General features: G+C 40.6%; 1 protein-coding gene across 2 annotated transcripts; it reads left to right on the top strand.

Moving 5' to 3' along the window:
• The first annotated feature begins 11 nt into the window (after positions 1 to 11).
• On the top strand, positions 12 to 25,760 carry LOC113140419 (neurabin-2-like). 2 transcript variants are annotated; one of them, XM_026324174.1, is made up of 15 exons: positions 12 to 142; positions 5,534 to 5,938; positions 7,020 to 7,228; positions 7,349 to 7,684; positions 7,810 to 8,499; positions 16,172 to 16,304; positions 16,981 to 17,101; positions 17,596 to 17,700; positions 18,085 to 18,220; positions 20,088 to 20,231; positions 20,565 to 20,618; positions 20,810 to 20,941; positions 21,106 to 21,203; positions 21,285 to 21,381; positions 23,097 to 25,760. In XM_026324174.1, the coding sequence occupies exons 2-15, from the start codon at positions 5,620 to 5,622 to the stop codon at positions 23,148 to 23,150; spliced, it is 2,628 nt and encodes an 875-aa protein (XP_026179959.1). In that variant the 5' UTR covers positions 12 to 142; positions 5,534 to 5,619; the 3' UTR covers positions 23,151 to 25,760. The 2 variants fall into 2 exon arrangements, with proteins under 2 accessions (XP_026179959.1, XP_026179958.1); XM_026324173.1 differs by having other exon boundaries at positions 7,017 to 7,228.
• The last annotated feature ends 2,236 nt before the right edge of the window (positions 25,761 to 27,996 follow it).

Genomic DNA, 27,996 nt, shown 5'->3' with positions numbered 1-27,996 from the left:
GGGGAGGAGGAGAGGGAGGAGCAGAGGGGAGGCACGCACTCCGTCTGTTTGCTCGCAGAAGGAATCAGCAGCAGGACAATGGACAGTCTCCAATACGGATCCTAACGGGCACAGGGCTGTTTCAGACAAACTGGAATATCAGGTAAAGAGTGAAGCTGGGCACAGTATCGGATGGGTTCAGGCTTAACGCTGTAAAAACTGCATTAAAACCCACCGTTTGTCTATGAAAGAGGAGAGGCTACAGGAAGGAAGCGACGCAGCGCGGCGCACAGACGGGGCCTGCCAGCCGTCTGCCCCCGGGTCCTAAACCGGCCAGTGACACGGTGCGACACGGGCACAGCTTTAGGTGTTGAGGTCGGTATCTGCTCATTATTAACGACGCGGTAAATCAGAGCAGAAAACATGGGGACAGCCCAAGCGCCCGCTTTTCTTCACCAGAAAGAGCGTCACTCAGAACTACGTTAGAAATCCCGCTGCTTTTAATTCCCGTCCTCACCTGCAGACAATGACAGCTCTTAGGATGTGAATTAAACCTTCCTAACACTCTTCGAAGTCTTCTGGTGAATTCGGCGTTAGAGTAAAAAATGCCCCTTTAAAGTGCGAGCACTGTGTCGCTTACCGCCAAAGTGTATTTTGACGTTAGGAGGACTAGCGATACACCACGGGAAACAAGTAGAAGCTGAGCTTTTAACTGTTGTCAGCGCCGGGGTATATATTTCATACACACCGAATTAATGAGTGGCACGCAATGATTCGCATTTGCTTTTAGATCTCATTAAAAAGAAAAACATACCTGCTAGAAAGTCATACTCACAAAAATAGCTGTTTTTAAATGGAAGTTCGGAGCGAGCAGTAACGTTATATGCTGCGTACGCCAACAAAGCGTCTCTGTAGCCAGCAGCAGGAGCACGCAGTGTGTGTGTCTGCCAGACTGAGCCACTGCACTAGGCCAGACCCTGGGAGTCTTGTCTACAGATGCAGGGATTGTCGTGAGAATACATGGAGTCATTGTCGTTTCCATAATGTGTCTTCTGTTGAGCACTGTGGGTAACATGCAGTGATCCACACTCGGCTGTGCAGCCATGGGGACTTTAGGACTTAATTACTTATGTCTGAACGGGCAGTATGTCACCATGTCAATGCAGCAGCATGCACATCAGTGACTGCAGTCTTGTCTCCTGCACTGTGCTGACCACACTGAATATGCACACAAACAGTGACAGATGTGACTGGTTGTACTCCAGGCCTCAGTGGGAGAGCGGGTGATGAGACAAGGTCATTTTTGCTGTTCTGAAAACCCAAACACTTTGACACGTTGTCATTTCGAAAAACACAGGGTAGGCTGTTTGAGTGCGCTGTAGCTTGTGTTTACTGAAGGCAGGAGCTGGCCGGGGACCTTCCATTAATAGATTAGAAGTCAATAGTCATCTGCCTCCATCTGCTGAGGATGATTCGTGCAGGCAGGCAGTGCTTGTGCTGTGATTTTATTTCAGATTGTACTAGTCTGGCTGAGACAGCATGTGTGTAGCATATGTGGAAAACAATGCACTTGAATCTAGTTATTGAATAATAAGTGACCTAAACTGACTCCACTTATAATAAACCAGAATTATGCTTTTAATCTACCTTGTATGTTTTATTCATTCTTTAGAATTGCTATGTCAGAGTGATGCCATACACTGAAAAAAATGCGCTAAGATCCATGAAAATGTCTCCTTCTACAGGACAACCAAAGAGTAGTAGACTGAATGACAGGAAGCAAACAAAAACTGCAAGGGATTAGGGTTAGAAAGACAAAATGAAATCTAGACTGGAGTGCTTAGCTGTTGTAGAAACACCAACAAAGAAGAGACAGTCTGTCATACTGAGATAGAGTTTTGGAAACTGGAGTCACATTTTGTTTGTCTGTGTCGAGCATGTCAGGTTGTGTTAATCACCCCACACGAAGAGCTACCAGCTTCATTATAACAATAACAGGAAAAAGCTCAAGCACTGCAGAGTGAGAGTGTGTGTGTGTGTGTGTGTGTGTGTGTGTGTGTGCGTGCGCGTGCGCGAGAGAGTGAGAGTGTGTGTGTGTGTGTGCATGCGAGAGAGACAGAGAGAGTGTGTGTGTGTGTGTGTGTGTGTGTGCGTGCGTGAGAGAGAGTGTATTCTCAAAGTGTCTGTAATTAAGGTTATTTGCATCAAATTCGCACACTGAAGTTCACGTGGTTATAATGTGAGAAACCACTGTTTGGCAAGACAGTGTCACAAGACATACTGTGGTTGTATTGTGTGTGTGCGCATGTGTGTGTGAGGCCCCTCGGGAATATTAAAGACCATCACTACATTCCCCAGAATGCCTTACACCTAAAGTTTTATCCCAAACAGTTTAATATGAGAAAGCAATGGAGAGCCTATCAACAGCCAGTTTGTTAGCACTGCCATGGTGAAGGACATAAACTAGCAGACAAATAACAACATGATTCAACATGTTTTATCTGTTTCCAGTTGGATATCTCTGCACAGTGTTGTATGAATGGAGTTTGGTGCGTCACCACAAACTGTTAATTATTCCAACAACAAACACTTTCTCTAGCTGCAGTGGAAAAAGACTAAGTGAATAATTTGTGGTGTACCTGAAGCATGTGTGTTATTTGGCATTTGGCAGGTTTTGACTGGACAGATGAAAAATAGCAGCAGATTTAAGTATCACATACGGTTTTCTGCCCTTTGAGGTTTAAGTGGAATCGTTTTAATTGTGGAAACATCCCAGTTCCCTTGCTCCTTGTTTGACCCATCTTGAAGAGCCTCTTAGAGAATCAAGGTGGCTTCCTGGAGGAGACATGAACGAGCAAACATCAAGAGGGTCTCAGTTCTGAGGCTCCTCCGGTTCAGTTTCTTTCACAAGTTGAAGAAAATATTTTCAAAGCTGACGCTGTCGAAAACTGCAAAATGTCATTTGGCTTACCCTACCTATTACTGTAATATAGCATAAGGTTGCTTCCCTGACTGGTAAAAAGACAAAAGACCATGAAACTATAATGTTAAGCTCGGCCTGGGAAGGAGCCGGTATCATTAACACAAACGTGACCCATTACTCTATTTCTTTCACACTTCATTAAGCTGACTTTAGATATTTGCCAGAAATCACTTCATGTGTGGCGTTTAGTAACATTACCGACATTGTTATTGTCATCAAGCTAGGAAGTACAAAGATCAGGAAGCAACATTTATTTATAACATCCAGCAGCAGTGGAAGCAACACACCTCAGGTATGGGACCCTTATTCTCCTCTGATAACAGATCTGAATAGCCTCAGAAACGAGATCTGAAGTCGGACCCTTCAAGAACTGAAAGATCATCCTTAACAGAGGTCTTATAAACAGCATGTCTCTGTTGGAAATCATTTGTGATTAGATGCCTCAGATAATGTCTCTTTAAACATGTTTCATTGCATTTTCTTCTTACATCGTATTCTACGTGGGTACGGCTAAGGCGTGAGGAGAAGTCAAAGTGAAAAACACGTGGATGCAATTAAAGGAAGTGAGATGTACTCACCATCTCTGCAGCTCGGCCTCTTCTTCTGCAATAGTTTAATGGCATCTGACCAAAGAATTAGCACCACCAGCTGTTTATCCTGCTGTACCAACAGCATTAATATGTTAATTCTTTGGCAAATTGTCAGCCAAAGATGTTACTGAGCTGCATCATGGGAAATGCAGAATCCAGGGTTTTACGAGTTTGTTCTATATTAGGAGCGAAATTTAAGGATGAACCGTGTAGTGTACATCAGTGATTTCTGTAATGTAACGACATTCAGCCTCCACACAGCCACAGATCTCTAAAGCTACGTATCAGTTTGGCTTCAAATTCATAGTGAATTCGTACATTTCTGATTTCATCAACTGAAAACCAAACACACCATTAATTAATCATGACATCATGCAGTCTGGTTTCAGGACCCTGTCATTTGGGTCTCTTTGGTTTGGAAAATGTGTCTTTAGTGTTTGGCTTGTTTAGTCTCAGAGAAAGCAAATTGTATAGCATGGGTGTAGACTCACTGCTACAGAGTGTTTGGTCAGTAAAGGAAGTCTACATGTTATTTTATTGTAACGATGTAACTTAATTGACAGTATGAATCTTCACACCTCAGCTGTGAATTTTCACATAAATCCCACAGTCTGTTGAGAAAATGAAATGTGTCTCTGGCTCTGTCCACATTTGATTCCGTAATCATTTGAGTTACAAAAGCATTTATTTTTCATTAAAGTGGTGAACAGCTACATCCTTCTTTTATTAGGTATGGGGTTATGTGTCGTGCTTGGCCCTCATTGCAGTTCCAGGTATCAGACAGGCAGAGCTAGCTTTTCCCCATCTCCAGGTCAGTGTTAAGCTATTCCAACAGCACTAGCTTCATTAGTGTTCAGCCATGACTATGGTGTCGATCTTCTCTTGTATGTTAACTACTTCTTTATTGGCTTTGGTTTAGTTGATAAGCTTGTTTTCTCTGCAATTTAAGCTGCGAGAATGAGCCTCAAAACACCAGGCATTTGGGAGTTTTTATGGAAGATGTTCAGATAATTAGATAACTAACATTTTTAGAAAGATAAGCTGAGAGCTGAGAACTTTATAAAAATTAAAGTCATGACTATTAAATATTTATCATAAAAGGATCATTTAATTATCTAATATTCTTATACCTTCATTCTGGCACTCAGAGCATTAGCGTGAAGACACACATGACGTGAGGTCACAGCACGTCATTGTTTTAATTGGATTATTTTGATGGCTTCTAGAGCGCCATGTGGGTGTTATGAAATACACAGTGTAGCTGAGATGCTACGTGATGTCAAGTCTGGCCATTGGGTTTGCCCATTTTCTGCTTGTACACTTATTTTTCTATCAAAGTTTAAAGTCTACAGTGCTGTCTGTTGTGTTGTACAAGTAACAATTATGTTCACTATGTTTGAATCTGACAAGTATTAATACAGTAATCAGAAGTTTCCAAAGTTCACTGTATTCAATGTTCATATTTGAGAAACTGGAACTAGAATAAACAGATGATTTTGTGGTTTGAGGTGCTGACCATGAGCCACAGCATCCCAGGTTTGAGTCCAGCTTTGAACCTTTATTGTGCATTGTTCCTGTTTCCCTTTCATTTCATATGAAATGTGATTCAATTATAAAAAAGAATCAAGGTTCTAAAACTGCTGCACTGACAGATCATGTTTTTCCATGTTATATCAAAGTTAAATTGATGGAAAGAAATCAATAACAAATGGATAACATTAATTGTATTATGCTAATCTATGATGTTTTGCTGTTTTATGTAATTATAAAGAAGGATTAGTCATTTAGGCAGTTTAATCAAGTGATTGCTTTTGATACTTCATAACTTTTCATAGGTTTATAAAAGATAGTATTTCTGTATCTGTCTCTGTTTCATCAGACTAAAGAACAAGTTAAAATCTTTGGGTTATGGTAATGGTGTCTAATATAAAATGGTTAATTTCAAGTTTAATGGATTGATTTATCTCTGTGTATGATCCAGGAGGTGAATGTCAAACAGCTCCAGGATGCCACCATCCTCATACCTACTAACCTGCTGTTCACCAGGGGGTTTCTAATTTACCAAACATGATGAAGACTGAGCCCCCGTCAGCTACGGGGGCCAACGGGGCCTCAAGTGGAAATAGCGGGGGAAGCGGGAACTCGAACCTACGGAGTCCCTCGCCCCACCGCAATGCTTATGAGGCAGGGCTGGCGGCACTGAAGAAAGCCACCGACCACCTCAACAATGCTGCCAATGGAGGGGCTGACCCAGCCCCTAAACCCGCTCCCTTGCCCCGCCCAAATGGGAGGGGCCGGAGATATGGATCAAACGTTCACCGCATCAAGAACATGTTCATGCAGATGCAGTCTCCCGGTGATGAGGAGGATGGAGCCAAAATGATTGGTGAGGCAGCTCCTGGATTAGATTTTAGCTAAATCTTGTCAGATAAACAGTGTGATTAGAATTGTAACCACAAGATCATGATGTTTGTATTTGCTATGTTAGAATTTTTTCAGCCGCTTTTTATTTCTCAATTTCAACTTGAACCTTCCCACTCAGTCCTCATTTCAGGCTTTCAAAGGTTCTGCACACCCACACAGGTGTTTAGTTCCTCTGGCTAGTTCGACATGCGCTCAGGTGGAATTTGGCTGAAGCAGTCATGTTAACTCAGTCGTCAGTCATAGCCATGCACCCTTATCTAGGCACAGCAGGTCTGTCAAGTTGTGAATTCTTTTACATGATGTCCTTGGGGCTGCAGTAAGACCAGTATTCAGTAGTGAAAGAGTTTGGAGTCTTTTTTTTTTTTTTTTTTTTTTACCTTTCTAAAACCAAAACACTCAAAAACACTGAAAACACACTGAAAACACACAAGAGGAATAGTTGAAGGAATTGATTAAACTGTGTGTATCCACTTTAATGTAAGCTGCAAATGTTCCCCTGTCTTTCTACTGAGCTTACTATCTGCTGTTATAACCCCTTCAAGCTGTTAGCATACCATCAGCTAAGGACATTATTTTGGGAAGTTACAGGTTCCACGCTCGTGATTTTATTGGATTTGTTCACACTCCAGCAATCCCAGACAAATTCATTACTCTAGTACTGTAGCATTGAGGATGTCAAACACATTGTGTCCATGTGTCCTTTTTTGTAAAATGTAAATAAAACTGAGACTCTCTCTAGCTTTTCCATATGTGTTATCTGAGCACCAAACAGCTTAATGTTGGAATGAAATAATAGTCTGATTTTACATTTTGCTTTAACGTAGTTACAGTAATAGGGCTGACTAGGTGTATGGCACTGACACATGAGTACAACATAGGAGAACAATACATATATATTTCTGTAATTCTCCACCTGGTCAATACATTGTTAGCATAAGAGTTTGAAACCTTTAGGGTAACCATGCCAACAAGGTCTAAGATATGTGAAACTGGAATTTTATTCTCATAAAAAATTATCCAATTAACTTTCTTATAATTAGCAGGTAAAGAGCAGGCAGTGAAACTGTCCCTGCCAAGGGCATCTAGTCTCAATGAGAATGTCGACCACAGTGCCCTGCTCAAACTTGGGGGCACAGTCTCCGAGAGGGTCAACCGTTTTGACTCTAAAGTAGGCAGGGAAGGTGGGAGCTCCTCTGTGGGTTTGTCCAAACTGCAGGAGACCAGGAGGATCTTTGAGCAACGAACTCTACAGGTCAGAAGACTCTTCATTTTGGAGAGATGGCTTACTATTGTTTTTTATCAGTATATGTGTACTTTTTTTTTTATTTTGGCAAGTGGGGGATCAATGATCGACTGTTGTTGTCCCATTCAGGAGAAACAAGTTGCAACCAACCGGATATTGCTGAAGAAGGAGCGGGCATCAGGCTTCCAGGGCAGCCGTCTGGATGTTGTGGCTCGATTTAATGGCTCCACTGAGGCTCTGGACCGGCTGGATGAAACCCCCGTTCCTGTTCCTACTACTGTTCCTGTTGCTGCTGCAGCGACAGTCGGGCCAGGTGAGGCCGTGAGTCCCACTGTTAGTCAGCTCAGTGCTGTTTTCGAGAAGGGCGAAATGCAAAACAACCTCTACCTCCCATCACGTCGGCCAGCCCCTGCCCTAGCACCAAAGCCCAAGCCTCCAGTCAGAACAGAGATTGTCGGGAAAAAGGTGAGAAAAATTTGCTTCTTGCAGAAAAGAGAAAACTGTGATAGAAGTGAAGAAAGCTGAATGAAATAAAGTGGGTAATACAAAAACTATGAAATAAATAGATGTTATCTCGTTCTTTCCCTCAGGCAAAGGTGTTCCCTCCAGGTAAGGATGGCAGTGAGGAGGTGAGCACACAGGCAGCGGAGCTACCAGAGGAAAGCATAGGGGAAGTGTTGGCCAGCAAGGAAAACGATGGATTTGGACAGTCAGGAGACCAGCGCTCCAACTCCCCAAATTCCTTATCATCCTCAGTGGCTGTTACTTCATCTTCTTCCTCTTTGGAGGCTAAGCCTGACTTGGAGACCCAGCCAGCTGCGACAGAAGCCAGGGGCTCAAGTACAGTTGCAGCTTCACAGCAAGAGCCACAGACTGATGAGCATGACGGCTCCACAGGGGGCTCAGAGGCTGAAACCAGGCTGGTGCAGGCTGAGGTTCATGCCTCACTGGAAAATGGAGAAAAAGAGCCTCCATCATCCTCTCCCTCCTCAGATGAGAAAGGAGTGGACTCTGAGGGGAGGGGCGAAGAGCAGGAGAATGACGAAGATGGGTCAAGAAAGGAGGATTACTCAGAGGGGGATCTGGTGGATATCAGTGCGTACAGCGGGCTTGGGGAGGAGGACTCTGGGGGGAGCCAGCTGGACGATGACGAGGAGGATGAGGAAGACGAGGAGGAATATCAGCCGGAGACCAGTTGCTCTGAGATTGCAGGTCTTCCTGAAGAAGAAGAGCCCATCCCATCCAATAGGAAAATTCGATTCAGCACTGGGCCAATCAAGGTGAGTTGCTAGATGTCACTGCTCTTCTCATCACTAATTATATCTTCACAGCAGAACATCTAATACTATCACTTCCTGTTTTTCTGCCATAGTAGTTGCAGCTTGAATGCTACATAAGATTTACTTCCTAAACGTTAATGCTGTTGTCTCTGATGTGTAAATAGGCAACTTTTTACTAACACACTAGCTTTATATAATGCAAGTTGTTTAAAACATATTTTACTGCTATCAGGTCAAGTCAATAAATGCAGCTGTAATGATGACAGACTGAAAATACCCTTCTTAAAGTTTTTATTTTCATTATTTAGTGTTTTGCACACTGGATATTTGGTATCTAAAAATGAATGGATTTAGTGAAGGTCCTCAGAAATGTGTGTGTTCTGCTCTATGCCAAACCCATCCATCTATATCTATACCCACTTATTCCTAACCAGGGTCACAGGGATCTGCTGGAGCCTATCCCAGCTCTCTTTGGGTGAAAGGCAGGGGTCCACCCTGGACAGGTCACCAGTCCATCACAGGGCCACATAGAGACAAACAACCTCACACACTCACACTCACTCCTATGGACAATTTAGAGTCACCAATCAACCTGACATACATGTTTTTGGACTGTGGGAGGAAACCAGAGTACCTGGAGAAAACCCACACAAGCTCAGGGAGAACATGTAAACTCCACACTCCTTCTTGCTGTGAGGCAACAGTGCTAACCACTCAGCCACCATGCTGCCCTATGCCCAACCATACAAACTAAATGAGAACAAATTAAGAGAAAGTGTAAGAAAATAATTCAAAAGACTTTTTGACTTCCTTCTTCTTTATCATCACACACTCAGTCTACTGGGGGATTTTCACACTTTCATTTCGCCACAGTATTTCCTGCTGATTCTAGCTCAAACTGTGTCTGAGAGTGTCTGAACATAGATAGATCTAGATTAGACCAAAGCTGTTTTCTGTAGTGCTCCCTCCCCAACACACACACAACTCCCACCCCCACACTGCACCCTGCATCAGTCAGCTGGTTGAGCTCAGTGCATTGTGAAACAAGTTTCAGCATGCAATGATAGAGCTGTCACATTACCAACATACTTCCTCAGTGAGAATAACTGCTGAATAAAATACGATAATAGTATTCTATGTATCAGCAGATTGAAAAATAGGAAGTAACATAGAACAGTCTTTCTTGACACACAGGATGTTAAGGCTGAATGTAATGATGTTAGGCAGCACAAGAGTGTATAATAGACACTGACAGTGAGGATCACTTTTCTTTGCCAGTCATATCCACTTATGCAGCTGTGAGGAGTAACGAGTTTTATTTCAGGCCAGACGTCAGGGCAAAAAGGAATTTTTTTCATTTTCTTGGACTTTGAATCATTTAACCACTAACCTCTTGAGCTAAATTGCAGCTTTAAAGTAAAGTTGTGGCTTCAAGCAGCAGTGTTTACTACTGAGGTAACTGTTACAGCCTATTCAATTGTGACAAACCAGAACATGCATCAGACACAACATATTTATTGAAGATGAAATGTAGGTTCAGCTGTTTGCTGGCTGCAGTTTTTGAAACCAGCTTTGCAAAGACAAACTTCCTGTAGCCCCCTTCTTAGCCCTTTCTGTACCTTTCATCTCTTTAGGGACTACCGTCACTGTGAACAAAGTGCAACAGCGAGCAAGATTCATCTTAAAACTAGATTCATTTAGGAACAGTCAACAATAAGCATACAAATGTCAAATATAATGTGAAATCAGTTTTGTTAGTTCATCCATCCATTATCTATCCCAGCTCTCTCTGGGTGAAATTTAGAGTCACCAATCAACCTGACATACATGTTTTTGGACTGTGGGAGGAAACCAGAGTATCTGGAGAAAACCCACACAAGGACAGGGAGAACATGCAAACTCCACACAGAAAGGCCCCTGATGGGTTTCAAACCAGGAACCTTCTTCTTGTGAGGCAACAGTGCTAACCACTCATCCACCGTGCTGTTGTTGAAACAAGAATTATTGGTTTCTTTATAAATGATTGATCAGGGTCATGTTTGCATTTGTGAAACATTTTTTTATTTAACCAAATTCCACGCTTTGATAGAGATCTGCAGCAAATTAATGTGACAAATGTAAATTTGGTGGAACAGCTAGTGGCAATAAGAATGAGGCACCAAGGTATCTTATTGCAGTTAGCGAGAAAAGACCAGTGTGTGTCCCAAACCTCAACAGGCATTTATTTGAATGTATTATACAAGCAAACAAATCAAACCTTTATTACTGCAGAAGTCTGCTATTTAGATAAGAGTAATGAGCAACTGTTGTTATTCAGATATGAAGATGGTCCAAAACCTAAGAACCATAGCTTTGCAGCAGTGGCAGTAGGAACAGAGCATGCTATTCATTTATTTGGTTTAGAAACAGCTTCAGCCACTATAGTCATCACTCAGCATAGTGTGGGTATCAGAAACCTTCCTGTCTGCTACACTACACACACACACACACACACACACACACACACACACACACACATACACCATGTCTTCGCTCCACTTCACTTTGCACATCTCTGCAAATTCATATTTTAATGGAATGTGGCTTCCGTCCTATTAGCATCCGTAAAGGACTGAAAATAAAGTCCCTGTGATAGAAAGTGATATTATGGTTGTCCTACCTTATTGAATTTGAACCAGTAGGTTGTCTGACATATTCAGAGAGGTGTTATTGTTGCTGGGAACAAAAAAAAGACAGTCAAGAGATTCACTGTCTGGGCATGTTGGGTGTTTTTACTCAGTTACAAAACTGGTTGGTAATTGTTGCTCTGGCTTTAAGAGTTAGTGAAAGTCAGCCAGGAGAGCTCGAATCTTCTCCAGTGCTTCACAAGTCTCCAGCCTTCCTCCGCACCATGTTATTTTGTACCATGTCCAACTGAATTAGTGTGAAGCTGACTTGAAAGTTTTGCATAATGATGATGACAATAATGATGAGTGCATTACCATGAGTGAATGGTAATGGGCGCTAATGATACATGTAGAAAGTGTGTTGAAGCTGCTGGTACTTCATCACTTTAAGTCACTTGCACGCAGTCAGTGGATTTGTCTGTGCTGAGTTGCATATAAGGCCACCTCTGTAAAAAGCAGTTGGAATGTGTCAGGGTCTGTTTGTTTTCCTTGAACGAACACACACAAGCATAAGTAGGGGAAGTCGATTGATAAGAATCACAGAGTAGACCTTTGTTTGGGTGAAATACCACCTGGCGTGTGTATTGTTGTGACCTAAAAGGTAAAACAATGATCCTCTCTGCAGACTTCAGGGATGCACCCAATCCTGGTTTTCTTGTAAAAAGCAAAGTCCTCTGATTTTACAGACTCTGTCAGCAGGTCCTGGGGAGTATTGCTGCATGCACATAAAAGGTTGTGTAAAGCCTTTTGTAACTCCAAAAGGAGCTGGGTGAGATTGTGTTGCATTGTGGGTAATGTAGGCAATAGGTTTTGACAAAGAAGAAAAATGTGTGAAATAAAAAAGACATCTCTGGTTGCAAAGTGTCAGTGGGAATCTCTTGCAGCAGGAAGGTTTGGAAGGCATCTCTTAAACTTGACAAGAATACAATGTCAAATGCAGTTTTCAACCAAAGACATGCTTAAGAGCTGTGGTTTGCCTTCAAAATGCTGCTAGAGCAGCAAATGACCAAAGGACCCCAAAGTAGCTCTGCGATCAAATCGGGTGGATGCTTAAAGGTTCACCTGACACTGGTTCTGTGACCACCAGTTGTTCCCGTAGCCAACAACAAATCAGAAAATAAGGAAGGCATAAGTCAGTCAGAAGTCTTTGAATTGGGCACAGTCCCAATTCCAGACCATCCATGAAAATTCATTTAGTGATTTAACACCATTGATTTCTTAACTACTTATCACCTGATGCCATAAAGTAAAAATGAGAGACACAGTTCAAACTTTAGGGTTATGTAACAAATTGATCTCGGGTTTGTGTAAATTCTGTTTTCACCTGGACTCTTCCTACCACAATCCCATCACTGCCGACAAATGCGTAGTGACAAGGTTTCCTCTCCCAGCTGTTCCCGCAGCACGAGCAAATTATAACCCAGAAGGGTGCCAACGCCCGAAGACTTTGGTCCGCAAGATATGACTCAACATGAATTCACTTGTTATACATCAGTCAGAGCTCAGATTTAACTTCTGCTTTATACACGCTTGTGTTCCAGCTCTGTGACAAGTATTTCTGAATTACTGGAAGGATTTTCTTTAATATTTACGGTGGCACGATTGATCTAAATAGCTGCCAGTTATTTTATATTGATTTGATTTATTCATTTTGATTGATCCATACAAACATTCAGAATTTTTTTAAGGAATACAGCAGAGCTACATATGTAAACAGCCAGCCTGGCTCTGTGCAAAGGTTAACAGTCTACTTATTGTTATCACTATAACTTGCTAATTAACACTTTGTGTTTTGTATGTTTAATTTGTACTAAATCCGAAGTGTAAAATTATTCACTGTTTAGGAGGGTTTAATGTGCGAGGCTATTTTTGGCAGCCATATTGTGTTACATACATAATGTCAGACTTTTGCTTATTTAATTTCTTTATTATGCAGTTTAGACCTTCAGTCTGATAGGCTCCTACCACACAGTGCTCTTTTGCATTGCTAGTATTCCCATTGTGTAGCATGGTGTTTCATGCCTGCAAAAATGCCTCTTAGCTTCTTTCACCAGTCTTGATCCAGTTACCTGCCTAACGTCCATCTGACCTTAGTGACTCCAGGCTAATTCACCACTCAGACTGAATGGATTAGCATCTTGGTAGCCTACTTCTGTTTTACACTTGTCTTTATTTTATTACTCATTGTTATAAAGGAATTGCTTTGTAATTTGAATGTGGTAGCTATTGGTTTTGGTATTATTCATAGTCGTGCTGTGTGGATGAATGTGTCAGTTTAGATCTGAATTATAGGACCTCGTGGACTGAGAGATGCTGAAATCTGTTCAGTCATTGCAGTAGTTTTAGAGATCTAAATCTGTAAATCTGTCCATGTGTCCTGGTTAGATTCCAACAGACAACACTTTTGACTCCTTATTCCACATTCCTGATGTCCTGAATTTTACTTTGCCACATTTCAGTGGTTGGAACTTAACCGTACTTACGGGACTTTATCTGTGCCTTGGTTGTTCCAGTGTGGTAGTAGATTGACCAGGTAATGCAGAGGCAGTGTTGAAAATCTAAATTAAATTGTGGCCTGTGTTTGGATCCAGTTCACACAGCAGGCACAGGGCTGAGACTGAGCTGTCCTGTGTTTGTATAAAACTGTTCATGACTTGTCATTAATGCCATCTTCTTGAATATTTGGATCATTACGTCTCTTATTTATATTGTAAATTGCCTCTGGGGACCAGTGAAGTTTAGCCTGAAGACTGACCTCACTGTTTAAGTGCAGAATTGATTTGTTGATGGAGTGACAGGAAGTAATTTGACAACCATTTTTGAGTTGAATCAATTTATTGTTCAAGCAATTTCTCAACAGTTTAATAGTTGTTGTTTTTTTTTTTTGGTTGAAGTTTATAAATTTCATTTATTTTTATGTGTATTTTAAATATATGTTAGAATTCGTGTGTTCATGCTGCCTGGCCTGCCAGTGTGGGTGTGTCTTGTAAATGACGTGATAAACTAGAGCTTTTCTCTGCATCTGTGTAAACTGAATGCCTTTAGATTTAGCTGAATCGGAGATGTTATCTTTGGCCCTGGTGAGCTGGTACCAATCCAGTATTGATACCAGTATTTCTAATTGAGGAACTTAAACCCAGTTGCCAAAAATGGCACTTTGTCATAGCTTAATCAAAGCTAAACACAGAGACATGTTATACAGAATTTTTAGATTCATTGTGACTTATTTCTGATGTTAACTGCAAACAAATTAATGAATGAATGTAAATTTGCTCAGAAATCATAGGAAAAAGATGCTCCTTACAACTCCTCAACCTGCCAGAGAATCTTCAGGTTTCCCATTTATAAAACCAATACTAATACAATTGATTCCAGGGCTCAGTTTGAGGCCCTCCCATGTGTTGAATCAGGTGAAGTCTATAGAGGGACCTTCATGGGCACATTGAGATTTGATGCTGAAAAACCCACAGTTCTCCTTTTGGGGAGCATCAGTTCCATTTTTCTTGATATCAGTTGCACTTTCCTGCCAACAAGTATAGGGATTTGTTTGCACTGCTTTTTAATGGTAATCTATAACAAGAATCAATCCCTCATTGGCCAGCATAAACCAATTATTTTGTTGACATTTTGTCACCTTCTGAGGCAATGTAAGTAGTATACAACTCCGTGCTTGTTTGTAAATTGTTTATCTGCTTACATGCTGTTAAAATGATTTATTATGTTGTATTTGCTGTGTATTAGATCATTTTTCATCATTTGGTTACTGTCAATGATCCTTGTCGCTGTTATTAGGTGGTTAGCATTGTTTTTTGTGTTGTAGTTGTGTCACATGTTACATTTTGTTTTTGTTATTGCTGCTAATATTTTTAGCAGTGTTAATATTTCTGTAACAAAGAAGAGATTGTGTTTTCATGATGCCTTTGGGGAACGCTCTGAACCTTCATGCACGCACACATATTAACTGAGCTTTAAAGTTACTCAACAGGAAGGAAACTCGACAACAGGAAACAGTTTAACAATCACACCCCTTTGACTGTGTATCTGTGTGTGTGTGTGTACGTGTGTGTCTGTGTATGTGTACGTATGTACGTATGTACGTGTACCTGTCTTCTATATTCTGGGGAATGTAAATAATACTGTAACAAGCACCTCCCACACATAAGGGCCTTTGGCTGTGTGTCTCTATATCTGTCTCACACTGACACATTAGCATATCTGGCAGACGGGGACAGAGAGTGAGGGTGAGCCAGTCGGTGCCAATCTCATGCTGGGCAAGCCTGTGGTCGCCATGGAAACAAAGCCACATGATCACAGAGATGGTCATCAGGGAAACAGATGCTGCTGACCTTTTAGAGATGGGGGGAGGGGTGTGATAGACAGCCAAAGAAAGGGTGGAAAAATATATGAAAAGGGTAGTAGAGCGAGATAGAGTGAGAATGAAAAATAATATCTGTGTATGTTCCCTGTACCTACATGTTTTTTCCTTCATTTGTCTCTAAGAATGCTGAAATGTATGTCACAACTGATCGTTTGTAATCCAGGTCTTCAGTCAAAGTGTAGTGGCATGGATGGGCTTGAGAGACTTTTAACCTAAAGCCCTACAGCTGTGCTCTGATAGAGATGTCAGACTACACTGAGCTTTGTTTGAGCTAAAACAAGACCTGCTTAACTACAGCCCAACTCATTGGTGAACAAGGACATGTTGTAATCAAATACAATGAAGTGCTCCATCAGTTTAAAACATGAGAAGTGCGTGTAATGTGTTGTTAACAGAGAATGATCCCTACAGGTCCCCCACAAAACCAAAAATATACTGACATCATCAAATGACTATTATGGGAGAAATCTGGGGAGATGAAACCCAACAAATATTTTATAAACATATATATGAACATCAAGAACATCTTTCTGGGTTTCACAAAGCAGAAAAGCTTTTTGTGTGTAACAGTTCATTAAAAGCTAAGATGGGGAGGCTTTCTGATCTTAGACCTTTGTCTTGTGTGCAGGTCTTCACTACCTACTCTAATGAAGACTACGATCGACGTAACGATGATGTTGATCCCATGGCAGCCTCGGCCGAGTATGAGCTGGAGAAGAGGGTCGAGAAGCTGGACCTGTTTCCTGTTGAGCTGGAGAAAGGTACATACATACAGGCTGGTGTGTGTGTGTGTGTGTGTGCGTGTGTGTGTGCGTGCTTGTGTGTGTGTGCGTGTGTGCGCAAATCTTTACATTCTTTCACAGTCATCCAGTCAAGCCTCTTATGTAACTACAGACACACATGCGCACAATGAGTGGAAGGGTGTTGCTAGCGGACACACACTGTCTGTTAACAGCTCCATTATCCCCTTATGGGATTAAACTTAATGTGGATTAGCCTAATTAGCAGCTAGTAATTCTGAGGGAAATGGATTTGAACCAGCAACCATCCATGACGGCTGCTCTCAGCACAGCACAATAGCTATCATACCAACTGATGCTTAATAGCATTGAATATGGATACATATATTTTATTGGTCTGACAGTCACAGCACACAGTGGTCTCCAACCCTGGTCCATGAGAGCTACTGCCCTGGTTGTTTTTCAGATATCCCTGCCCTAGCCACTGCTGATTACCTGGATCAGGTGTGTTCAGCCAATCAGAAACAGGAAGTGCAGGGATAGCTGGAAAACCTGCCGGACGGTAGTTCTCGAGGACCAGGGTTGAAGACCACTGCTACAGAGTGTATAATATGTATAGTATACATAAAGATAAATTCCTGTGAGACGTCATTATCTTCATTCTCAATATTTACATTAATGTCTGTGTGTCTCTCAGACAGTGATGGCCTGGGTATCAGTATTATAGGTATGGGTGCAGGAGCTGACATGGGTCTGGAGAAACTCGGCATCTTTGTTAAGACGGTCACCGAGGGTGGAGCTGCGCAGAGAGACGGCAGGTACGCTGTTCACCTGTCTTTACCTGTCCTTTATGCCTGTCCCTCCTATGTGTCTCACAGCTTCTCTTTGATTTGATGCCAAACATCATGTGTGTGCCATAGAAACAAAGCTCAGGTGGGACCTGTTTAGCTTAGGTTAGCAAAAACTGGCAAACTAGAGAGGAGGAAGACTGGAGAGACTGCAGTGGTCACATGACACACACAGCAAACCCTTTGGGAGGCTAGTTTTTGGTAGTATTGTTGCTAGCTAGTACTTTCTCATTAAAATCCCACATGTGGTACTTGATGTTTTCTGTTTTACTCTTCAGCTGTGACATAGTTTTCCTACAGACAGTTTAAACAAGTTTTTTCAAAGTGAGGTCAAAGTGAATACTGAATAGAAATATTTGTTTCCACGTGTAGACACACACATCACACACACATTGTCACATTGCTCTGTTTGTTCCCTTATTTCCACATGTGTAAATTGTCTTTGTGTGTGTGTGTGTGCGAAGGATCCAGGTGAATGATCTCATAGTGGAGGTTGATGGGACCAGTCTGGTCGGTGTCACTCAGAGCTTTGCTGCCTCAGTCCTTCGCAATACCACCGGCACCGTCAGGTCTGTTATTCACACACACACACACACACACACACACTTTCTGTCCTTAATACACATATTTTAATTTTTGCTTTCCTGAAATCACACGTTTTTGTATTTCAGTTCTTTGAAAGGGTGTTCTTGCAGATTTGTGATATAAATTGCTTATTTTTCAGGTTTATGGTTGGTATGTGCTGAAATTCTCAGGTTTGTGATAGGTGCTCTTTACGTTTTCAGGTTTTTAGTTGGTATGGTGTGAACCTTTTGTTTTGTGATCTTTGTGCGTGAAATGTTTTCAGGTTTGCATTTGCTGTGCGATTTGAATTCTTATGATTGTGTGTTTTGAGTTCTTTAAGTCTTAAATGTATTCAGTTTTGTTATTAGAGCGTGCCAATTTGTTTTCAGGTTTGTGATTGGCCGAGAGAAGCCAGGGGAGCAGAGTGAGGTGGCTCAGCTGATCCAGCAGACTCTGGAGCAGGAGAGATGGCAGAGAGAGATGATGGAGCAGAGATACAAACAGTACATGGATGATGATGAGGAGGTACACACTTAGATTAACATACACTGGGACACAATGACTAGGTGCCTGCAGAAGCTTTGTGCAGTGCTTTTCAATTTTAGCTGCAGTAGTCATAGGAGGGTGGATTAAGAGAGACAACACGAGCAAGATGAACAAATGATCAGAGTGGGAGAGAAGATTATTGCAGTGGATTGTGAGTTTATGAGAGTGTGTGTTTGTTTATAACAAAATGTCCGTCTGTGTGCCACCAAGTGGCCTGTATTTAAAACTGAATCCAGCTTCTCCACCTTGTGGTCAGATGGAGTAACATGCAGTTCAGTACTACAACAATAAACTGTTTCATTTTGCTAGTGTGCTTCAATATTGTGTGTCATTCAGGATGTATTTATTCATTCCAGTGGCTCACTCAGTTCTCAGTAACACTGGGCTTGATGTTTTCTCTCTCTACTTACAGAGGAGACAATTAATTAGGTTGTTCAGTCTGATTACTCTGAAGACTGAAAGTTACCGGTCCTCTTCACCTTGCCTGTAGATATCAGAGGTCAGTTTCCAGACAAAAACTAAATGTAATAAATTAAAATAAAATGTAATTCAGTATATGACACTGGATCATACTGTGGCAAGGCAAAATTTATAGAATATATAACTGAACAGTTATATGGTTATGTTTTTAAATAAAATAGACTAAAGAGTTTGGTTCTTCGCTTGTGAGAAGTTTAACTTTTGTTTAGCTTTTGAGCTCTAAAAGTTCTGAATAGGGTTAAAATCCTGACCACAGCCCTGCTTCTTACTCATCTAAACAGATAATTCACCACAACACACACACACACACACACACACATTTTCTGTTTCCAAAGTCAAGTTAAAGACAGAGAGTTTGCTAATAGAATTTATAATAGAAAGTCACGACAAATCTCCTTCAAAACTACTCAGGTCATCCAAATTATAAGTTTGATGAATGTAGTGAAAGACATCTGATTGTAGAGTCCTGTATTTTAAATACATATATTCATGTACATAATAATTCACAGTATAGATACGTTTAAAAATGTACTCCACTGATTTTGTAATGCACCAAACTGTTTGTGGACTTCTGAGAGAGTTCAAAAAGAATGGTGCTGCAGTGTGCTGCTTGGTATATTTGTCAGTACCGAAGTTGCTGTCAACCTGGAAACATCATGGTGGACGTGAGTTAACATAAAGCTAATTTACTTTGTAATGTGGAAGTCGAACAAAGACAGATTAGGAGACTGACATGAAATTGGGGCAATCCTTTTAGTGGAAGATAGTTACAGGTAGTAGCTGCAGTCAGTTTCAGAGGGTTGAGTCTGAACTGTCAGACTGCCAGCAAGAGCTTATTTCTTTACTTAATTTGTAATTTATACTTGCATGGTCCTCTCCAGGCCCACTGCCATTTATACAGTTTGATGTTGCACAGACTCTTAATGAAATTACACAGCGACTTATGAAGAGAGAACCGACTAGGCCTTGAAGTCAGTAATATGGTGGCAGTAAATAGTCTGACATTTTGGAAATACATGTTCTTGCTTTATTGATTTTCTCATGTTTGGACAGTAAATATGTGAGCAGCCAGTTAAGCTAACAAAGAAGTGAAAGGGGGAAACAGCTACCTTAATATGAGAAATAGACTGGATAAGTGGATTGTGACGCCTCAGACAAAACCAGGCTAGCTGGTTCAGTCTGTACACAATGACAACGACAAAAAAATGAAAAAACAAGCTGACTGGCTGCTGGCTGTAGCTTCATATGCACCTTCTTTCTAAGGAAATTGTGTTGGTTTCCATTTTCCCAATGTAAAAGCATTACAATCATCATCTAATGCAATATCTCTTTTTATCCTGCCCCATCTCTTTGTGTTTACCTGCAGACAGGTGAGTATGCAACAGATGAGGAGGAGGAGATGAGCCCAATGTTTCCGAACTCCATTGAGGTTTTTGACCTGGCAGAGAACCAGGACATGCTGTCTCCTGTGGAGCTGGATCCTGAGAAACTGGCCCATAAATTCAAGGAGGTACAGTCATTCCAGAAAGTTTTCAGATCTGCACTTTGTCGTGTTGTAGATTTTAATTTAAATAGATCATTTTGAATGAGTCTCGGTGAAAACAAATGAACTGCCATCTTCGGAAATTTGCAAATATTTCTAAAAATATATTTGCAATTTGTCATAATGACTTATTGAATGTAGTTTGATGGACAAAATGGAAATCATATCAATTTAAAATGAAATCTACAACATTCCTTTCTGAAGCCACTGTATTTTGATCAACTGGGTGTCTTAATTTCTGCCCTTAATTTTCTCACACTGTTATGTTTTTTTGTTTCTATATTCTGTCTCTGTCCGTAGCTCCAGATTAAACATGCGGTCACCCAAGCGGAGATCCAGCTGTTAAAGAGAAAGGTACGTCCACACAGGCTCAGTGCCACATTTAACATGCAGAACTGGAAGGCACTGAAATATCTGTTATACTGCAGAAGATAATGTACACTAGCATAACATTAGTTCTTTTAATAGCTGAATGATGACTTAATGCTGCCTGTACTTCCCACATGCCACCTCCTCCCTCCCACACTGACCCCCCGTACCTCCAGCTTGCTCATGCAGAGCAGGATAAGCTGCGTTGGCGGATGGAGCGTGCTCAATTGGAGCAAAACATCCGGGACAGCAAAGAACGGATGGAGAAACTGGAGGGATACTGGATGGAGGCGCAGTCCTTATGTAAGGTAAATTGTCAGAGAATAAATGTTTAAAGCAAAAAGATGGAAGTTCAGGAATGCAAGAAGTACTTTTTTCTTCAGTATTTAACAGAATTATTCTTTCTTTCTCTTCAGAAAATGTGTGTTTTAATTTGCTGACTGTGTGTGCGTGTGTGTGTTTGTTTTTGCAGGCAGTGGATGAACACCTGAAGGAAACCCAGGCTCAGTACCAAACCCTAGAAAGGAAATACAGCAAAGCCAAGAGACTGATTAAAGAGTACCAGCAGAAGTAAGGACATAGGGTTGAATGAAACCTTTTTGTGAAGGAGCTAACAGTACCACAACTTTAATGTCTGTGTGTGTCTTGTAGGGAGATCGAGTACCTAAAAAAGGAGACTGCTCAGCGTCGAGCACACGAAGAGACTGAGGCAACACACAAAGAGGAGACAGACAGCCTCCAGGAAAAGGTAAGTAAAATGCTTAAGGACCCCAGTCCTCTCCTTCTTATTGATACAGTGTTTTTTTTAAGAAAAGTATGTGGCATTTGGTAAACAGCATAGTAAGATCACTAATTTAAACAGGTTCTCCTGGATTTTTTAAGATTTTGTTCAGCCAAAGTGCAATAAATATTTGCTTACCTCCCATAAAATAACCAGTGATCCTTTGCTAGTAGCTAATGCTGCTAGTTGTTCAGTTTTAGGTCTTCATCTGAGCTCAGTATTTCACAGTGAAAATAGTGCAATTTGGTGGGTTTGCCTGGAAAAATGAGTTTGTAGCAGGGATCCTGCATAAGACTGCTTTAAGTCATAAACTGTCCCTAGTTGGATTGAAATAAGGAAATACTTTGGATTGGCCATCACAGAGTCCTGACCTCCACCCCACTGAAAGTCTTTGGGATGTGCTGGAGAAGGCTTTATGGAGTGGTTTGACTCTCCTGGCATCACAAGATCTCAACCAAATACTGAGATCATAGGAAAAAGATGCAAAAATAACTTTGGCATTGTTATTGAATGGTGGTTATTTTTGTGGGGGTGTTTGTACATCTTATGGGGCAGTTTAAACATGTTTACTAATAATTGCACTATTCTGAACAGGTGACTTCACTGTTTGTATTGTTTTTAAGAGAATGCTTTAGCTTTAAGTAAATAAATAGGGCCTGATTTCTTTAAATATGTAGTTTCCATTTTTGTTTTTAGGAAGCAGTTAATATGTTAGCAGGACAGAGATAATGCATCTTCGGACTTTTACAAATACGTTTTTGTAGGTTGGAAAATATCATCTCCATATCCTTATCGTCAAAATCCTAAGGAAATGATCAAATAGCAACTTTTTGCCAATATTGCACATCCCTATTGTGAAGTTGCATAAGGTTGTGGAAACTATGCCAGGCAGTGTATTAGTCAAAATAACTTATTTTTGGCAATACTTACCTGTGGTGTTCCCCAAGACACTGGCTTCAGTTTACTGGGGAACATAAAGACTGGACTCTGGAGCAATGCAAAAAAAAAAGTCATGTGGTCTAATGAGTTCAGATTTAGTCCGTTCCATAGTGATGGGCACATCAGGGTAAGAAGAGAGGCAGATAAAGGAATTCAGTCATAATGCCTAGTGACTACCGTACACACCAGTGGGGGCAGCATTATGATCTGAGGGTTCTTCAGTCAGTCAGGTCACGGCTCAGAAACTGTTATGTTCCCTAACGCTGAGGTCACCTGACTGAAACCAGGTTTTCTATCAACTTGCTTAATGGCACAGGCCTATTCCAAGATGACAATGCCAGCATACATTGGGCGCAAACTGTGAATTTGAGAATGGTTCACAGAGCATGAGACATCATTTCACACATGGGCCGGCTACCACAGAGTCCAGACCTAAACCCCACTGAGAATCTTTGGGATGTGCTGGAGAAGACTTCATGCAGCGGTCCAACTCTCCCGCTAGCAATACAAAATCTTGGCGGGAAATGAACACAACTCTGGAATGAAAAAAATGTGGTGACATTACGTACAGTAAGCTTATCAAAACAATGCCACAGTGAACGCATGCTGCAATCAAAACAACAAGAGGCCCAACAAAATGTTTTTTTTTTTTTTGCCAGGCAGTGTAAATCAAACGCAAACTTTCTGACTAAAACATTTGTATAGTTTAAACATATTTAGTTCTCCTTCGCTTATTTCCACAGATTACTGACTTGGAGACCAAAGTGGATGCCCTGAAGATCCCCAAACCCTCCTAGACTGCTGCTACTTCCTACCTCCTGTCTGTGATTGCAAGAGAACGAGCTCTGCCTTCATTCTGACCAGGGCTGCATTTTACGCCAATCAACCATGTACTGCACAGACAGGTAGTGGGAAAAAAGAAAGGCAAGTATGGCCACTGTAAAAGAGAGTCAGGGGGCCGACATACAAAGAGGAAAGAAGCAACCTTTCATCCGACATTTCCCAGTGGCTTAGATCTCCGTCAGGTCAAAAACCAATCCCAGAATGCGCACCTCCTATAATACCCAGAATCCTTCTTGTGTGTCTTCCTGGCAACAAGCTTTGTAATCAACACAGAAACCACATTCAACAACTTGTATTTTATTTATGGATGATCAGTTTTTGCTTCTTCTCTCCTCATTAATGGCATCTTACCAGGATTCTACCATGGAATCAGATTTCTTAAAAAAAAAAAAAAAAAAAAAGCGCTTTTAATAAACAGGCTCGTCACAAAGTGCTTTATAAAGTGACAGAGGACAAAAATGCAAAAGAAAACAAGAAAAGGACAAAGGTCATTTGATTGTTATTGCATTGCCTTTGAACAAGTTCGTTGCTGAACCATGTCTTTTATTTTTTGGGACTGGACTGCATTCTTATAAAGAGGACAAACATGTTTCCTGTTTGAGTGTTTGAATCCAAAAGTACAAGACAAACTGGCCACATCATTTAAAAACTCAATGCAATTTCCTAAGTGGAATGACAAACAATTTGAAAGGAAAATAGCCACCAACCCATGAAAGCTATTAAATAAAATTGTCGATCTTTATGATCAGTGACAAAAAACTGGAACATAACAAAAATCCTGCTCCAGTATTTGTTTTCTCTTTTCAAGCCTGCAAGCAATGGAAGAAATGAGGCAGAAACGTGCATTTCAGCTCTGAACTGTGGTGGCACACTGTTTGTATATATTCTATACATGTATTTAAAAGTGTTTAAATGGCTGAGGCAGTTAAGTGGGTTTGATGATCGAGAGATAACGTCTCGCTGTGGAAGGGGAATGTCTCAGTGTCCAGATCCAGTCTGTGTCATCTCCTATCTATCATCATCAATGGCAAACAGGGTGTGAATAGTCTAATGTGTGCGTTTAGAGCTTCTAGTAGTATATATTTGTTGCTGTTTATTATGGTATCTGTGGGTTTACATACACACCAACCTCCTGTAATTCAGGATAAATCATCGGAAATATTGCTTTTTTCCAGGATCACAAAAAAATTGAATATGCTTGATTGAAGATTTTATTGGGGCTATTTTGTGCACATCTTTCATGTGCACTGACTGGATAGTTTCCCACCTTCAGTTGACAGATTTGATCAAATTCAGTTCATACCTCCTTCGAAAAACCTCCTGGGGTGGACTTTGTCATATCAGTTGTTCAGACATTTCTCACAGGCAGAACTGCTCTAGAAATGATTCCATTGGTACAATTAAACATAAATGGGTGGAGCCAAAGAGCCCAAACAGTTTCCAAACAGTAATGGATTATAGAGGAATTTTCAAAAACTTAAAATTGGGTTAATCACAAAAAATGTTTTAAATACTACTGAATACTCTTTTAGAGCCTAACCAATATTTTTTTCATCCTTATATGAAAGTTAAAAAAATAAAGTTTTATGATTTACTAAATATATATTTGACAATTTAGCCTACTAGCTTCTAAAAAGCAAAAATACAATTATCATGAATGAATGTATGTATTTCCTAATTGTAATTTTTATTGATATTTCAAACAGAGGTTGTTATTTTATTTAATTTTATTTTTTAGTTAGTGAAGCCTCTTTTATCCTGCTTGGATTGTTTTGCCTGAGAAATGTTTGCAGGTCTTTCACTTGGATATCAGCTGCAGTGTCTTGCATTGGGAGAAGAGCAGAAGGTCCCAGTGCCAGTAGTAGAGATACCTAACATACAAACATGCAAAAGTAGTGTGGTCATTAAAGATCAGATAATTGTCAGGAACCCAAGAACCACTGAGGTGATTTCTATACATCAGAAATGCTGAGGGATAATGAGATAAGCAAAATTATTCATCACAAAGAAATTAGTTATAAAATGCTTATGTGTAAAATTCAAGTCACATCAGTTATGGTTCTTCAGATTGGCTAATGTTTAAGTTTCTATGGTATTGCAGTGTATCCATCAAGTGGAGTTTAATCTGTTACACTGTGAATACAGTACAGTCTGTATTTTAGACAGTAATATATTTACCTCTTCTTAATAGATTAGTCTCTGCTTGTTAATGATGGCTGTTCCAAATGTGAGCTTCATATTTACATGTGAATAGCAGAACGGTGCTCTGTAACATACAAAGTTTCAAACATGGCTAGTAGTGTATTCTGCCGCTGCAGTGTTGCCATTTCCCCATTGGGATGATTATGAATTCATGTGCTGAGTGTTAATTGAGACAGTAGAGCTTGCTGGCGAGCTCAGATTGGGTGGCAGTGATCGAACAAATCAAATTAGACTACCTGAGTTCTTAATGATGAATACAAGTTTTGCTTCTGTTGTACAATACTGACAAAGGATAGTAAATAAACATTTCCCTTAGGTCTTTAGGAGTGCAGATTAGAGATAAAATTTTACAAAAACAGAAATGTGTGATGCAGTGTCTGTTATGTTTTTTTGCTTTTTTTTTTGTGTTGTTTTTTTTTTAAGCAATGCTAGTAGTGTGGGTCAGTCCATAACTATTGTGTATCCTGAAATATCTCATCAGCTATTGGATGGATTGCCATCATTCATTCCTTTTCCTGTAGACCACAGGTCTCTTAGTCCTAATTAGCGGATGTTAGTCCTGTTAGTTGATGCTAATGGTAGACATGGTAAGCTTTAATCCTGTTAACCATCAGCATGATAGCATTGCAACTGTGAGCATAGTTGAATGCTACCTTTAGCATTTAGCTCAAAGCACTTTTCAGTTCAGTACAGTGATGCTCGCATGGCTGTAGACTCAATTAAGAACAACTGACGAAAAACGAAATAACTTGTAAATCAAAACAAATAAGGATAACTACTTATTATTACCGTCGATGTATAGCCACAGAGATGTTTAGTGACTCATGGGGGAGAAGTTGCTGCTCAGCTCGAGGACTGTTGGGCATGTATGTAGCCACAAAGAGGAATAGGAGACATTGTAACCAAATGATACCTGTTTGTAAATTTGTGCTGCACATCTCTCTCTGCCCAGATGTGATGATATTTGAACTGGACAATGGAGGGGAACAGGGGTCGACTCATTTACATGTAAGATGGGACAGTGTTTAAAACACACACACACACACACACACACACAGTACATACAGTACACTAAACAAGTATTTGTTCCAAATCTTGCAGTATGTTTACATTGTATTGCTGTTGGCTGGGAAGAAGGGTCTTCACAGGAGCATTTTGAAAGGAATGAGAATCAGCCATAAGCAACTCGTTTGAGTATTTTTATTTCCTAAGTGTTTTTATTACAGTTTCATCTCTGTGTCAAACCAATGTGAGCTGTACTATTGCTTTTTATTACCAAATCAAGTTCCGGTCACTTTGCGTTTAAAATCCAAACGCAGTAAGTGATCACTTCGCCTTGTTTTGATGGGTTTTTCTTAATATTTAACCTGCTGCTTTTGCCTTTACAAAGCCTTCACGTGTGCTAGCTGTAGCTGACTCTCACAGTTATCACATCATGTTTGCCCCTTACTCATATCTCTGTTAAAACAACTTAAGGGTTGCCAGTGTTTGAAAGAGTGTTTGCCAGTGATTACATCAGAAGACTGAGATTGTAGCACTCCTTCATTTCACTGCTGTAGACAGACTAATGCCTTTTCTGGTGTTTTGCTTCTCAAATTGAATTCATTAAATGCAGCTCCTTCCTCTGCTTTGCATTCTGGGAGCTGTCTTTCAAAACCATTTTCCCACTGGTGGCCTCTGAGCAGCTCTGCTGTAGCAGGTGATAGGGTTTAGTGCCTTGTTTAAAGGTTAATGATGAGGTTGGTAAGCGTAGTCTGTCCAAGCATATTAAAAACGTGTTCCACAGCCAGCCCCCTGTTATCCCGGCTTTCCACTTACCCAGGGTTGAAGAGCCACCTGGTCAGAATAGCAACAGTGTATTTGAACCTCATTATACTTGCCTACACATCGAGTTACTCTTGGCCTTGTCGATGTGGTGACCGTTTTTTGATCCTCAGGGTGGTGAACTAACCGGACAACTTGCATATTTTGTCCTTTAACCATTGGAAACAAATCTTTAAAAACCTCATAGCCAGAGCCAATAGAATTATTAGAAACAGATGCTTGTTGCATACCACAGATCAAGTATAGTCTTGTGCTCTCATTACAAATCAGCAAATTAAAATCACTACAGGAAATGTGATAGTTTTTTACTTTTTTTTTAATTTTCCACTTGCATTTTTTTGATGCCTAAATTCCATGGCATCTTGGAACAGTTTCATTCCTTTTAATTATAGTAACCCTTGGCTTGACTTCTTCAAATACACAGATGAAATTAGAATTAGGTGTTATTTGTGGTATGCTAGATGAACGACCATGAACAGAGTAGTACCAAACAGTGTGAGCGGGACAATCTGACAGTGTATAAGCTGGCCTTTGAGTGTGTCTCAGGTCTGAAACAGATTTCCTTCTCTGCCTGGTCCTGTCCTTCAGTTGATGTTCACCATGTCTGAACCAGTACCTACTGTATCTGTCGGCATTAAAAATAAAATATGTTCAACTACAAACGAGGGGAAACTTGATTTGAGTAGTTAGTTACTGTTCATTCACTTTGTGTGTGTATACCTTTTCAATGTTTATGTAACTGCATGTTAGTACTGTACCTTAGCAAACTGTCCC

The sequence above is a fragment of the Mastacembelus armatus genome, chromosome 8, assembly GCF_900324485.2.
Source record: "Mastacembelus armatus chromosome 8, fMasArm1.2, whole genome shotgun sequence".
Lineage (NCBI taxonomy): Eukaryota > Metazoa > Chordata > Actinopteri > Synbranchiformes > Mastacembelidae > Mastacembelus > Mastacembelus armatus.
This window is presented reverse-complemented; position numbering and strand designations above follow the sequence as displayed.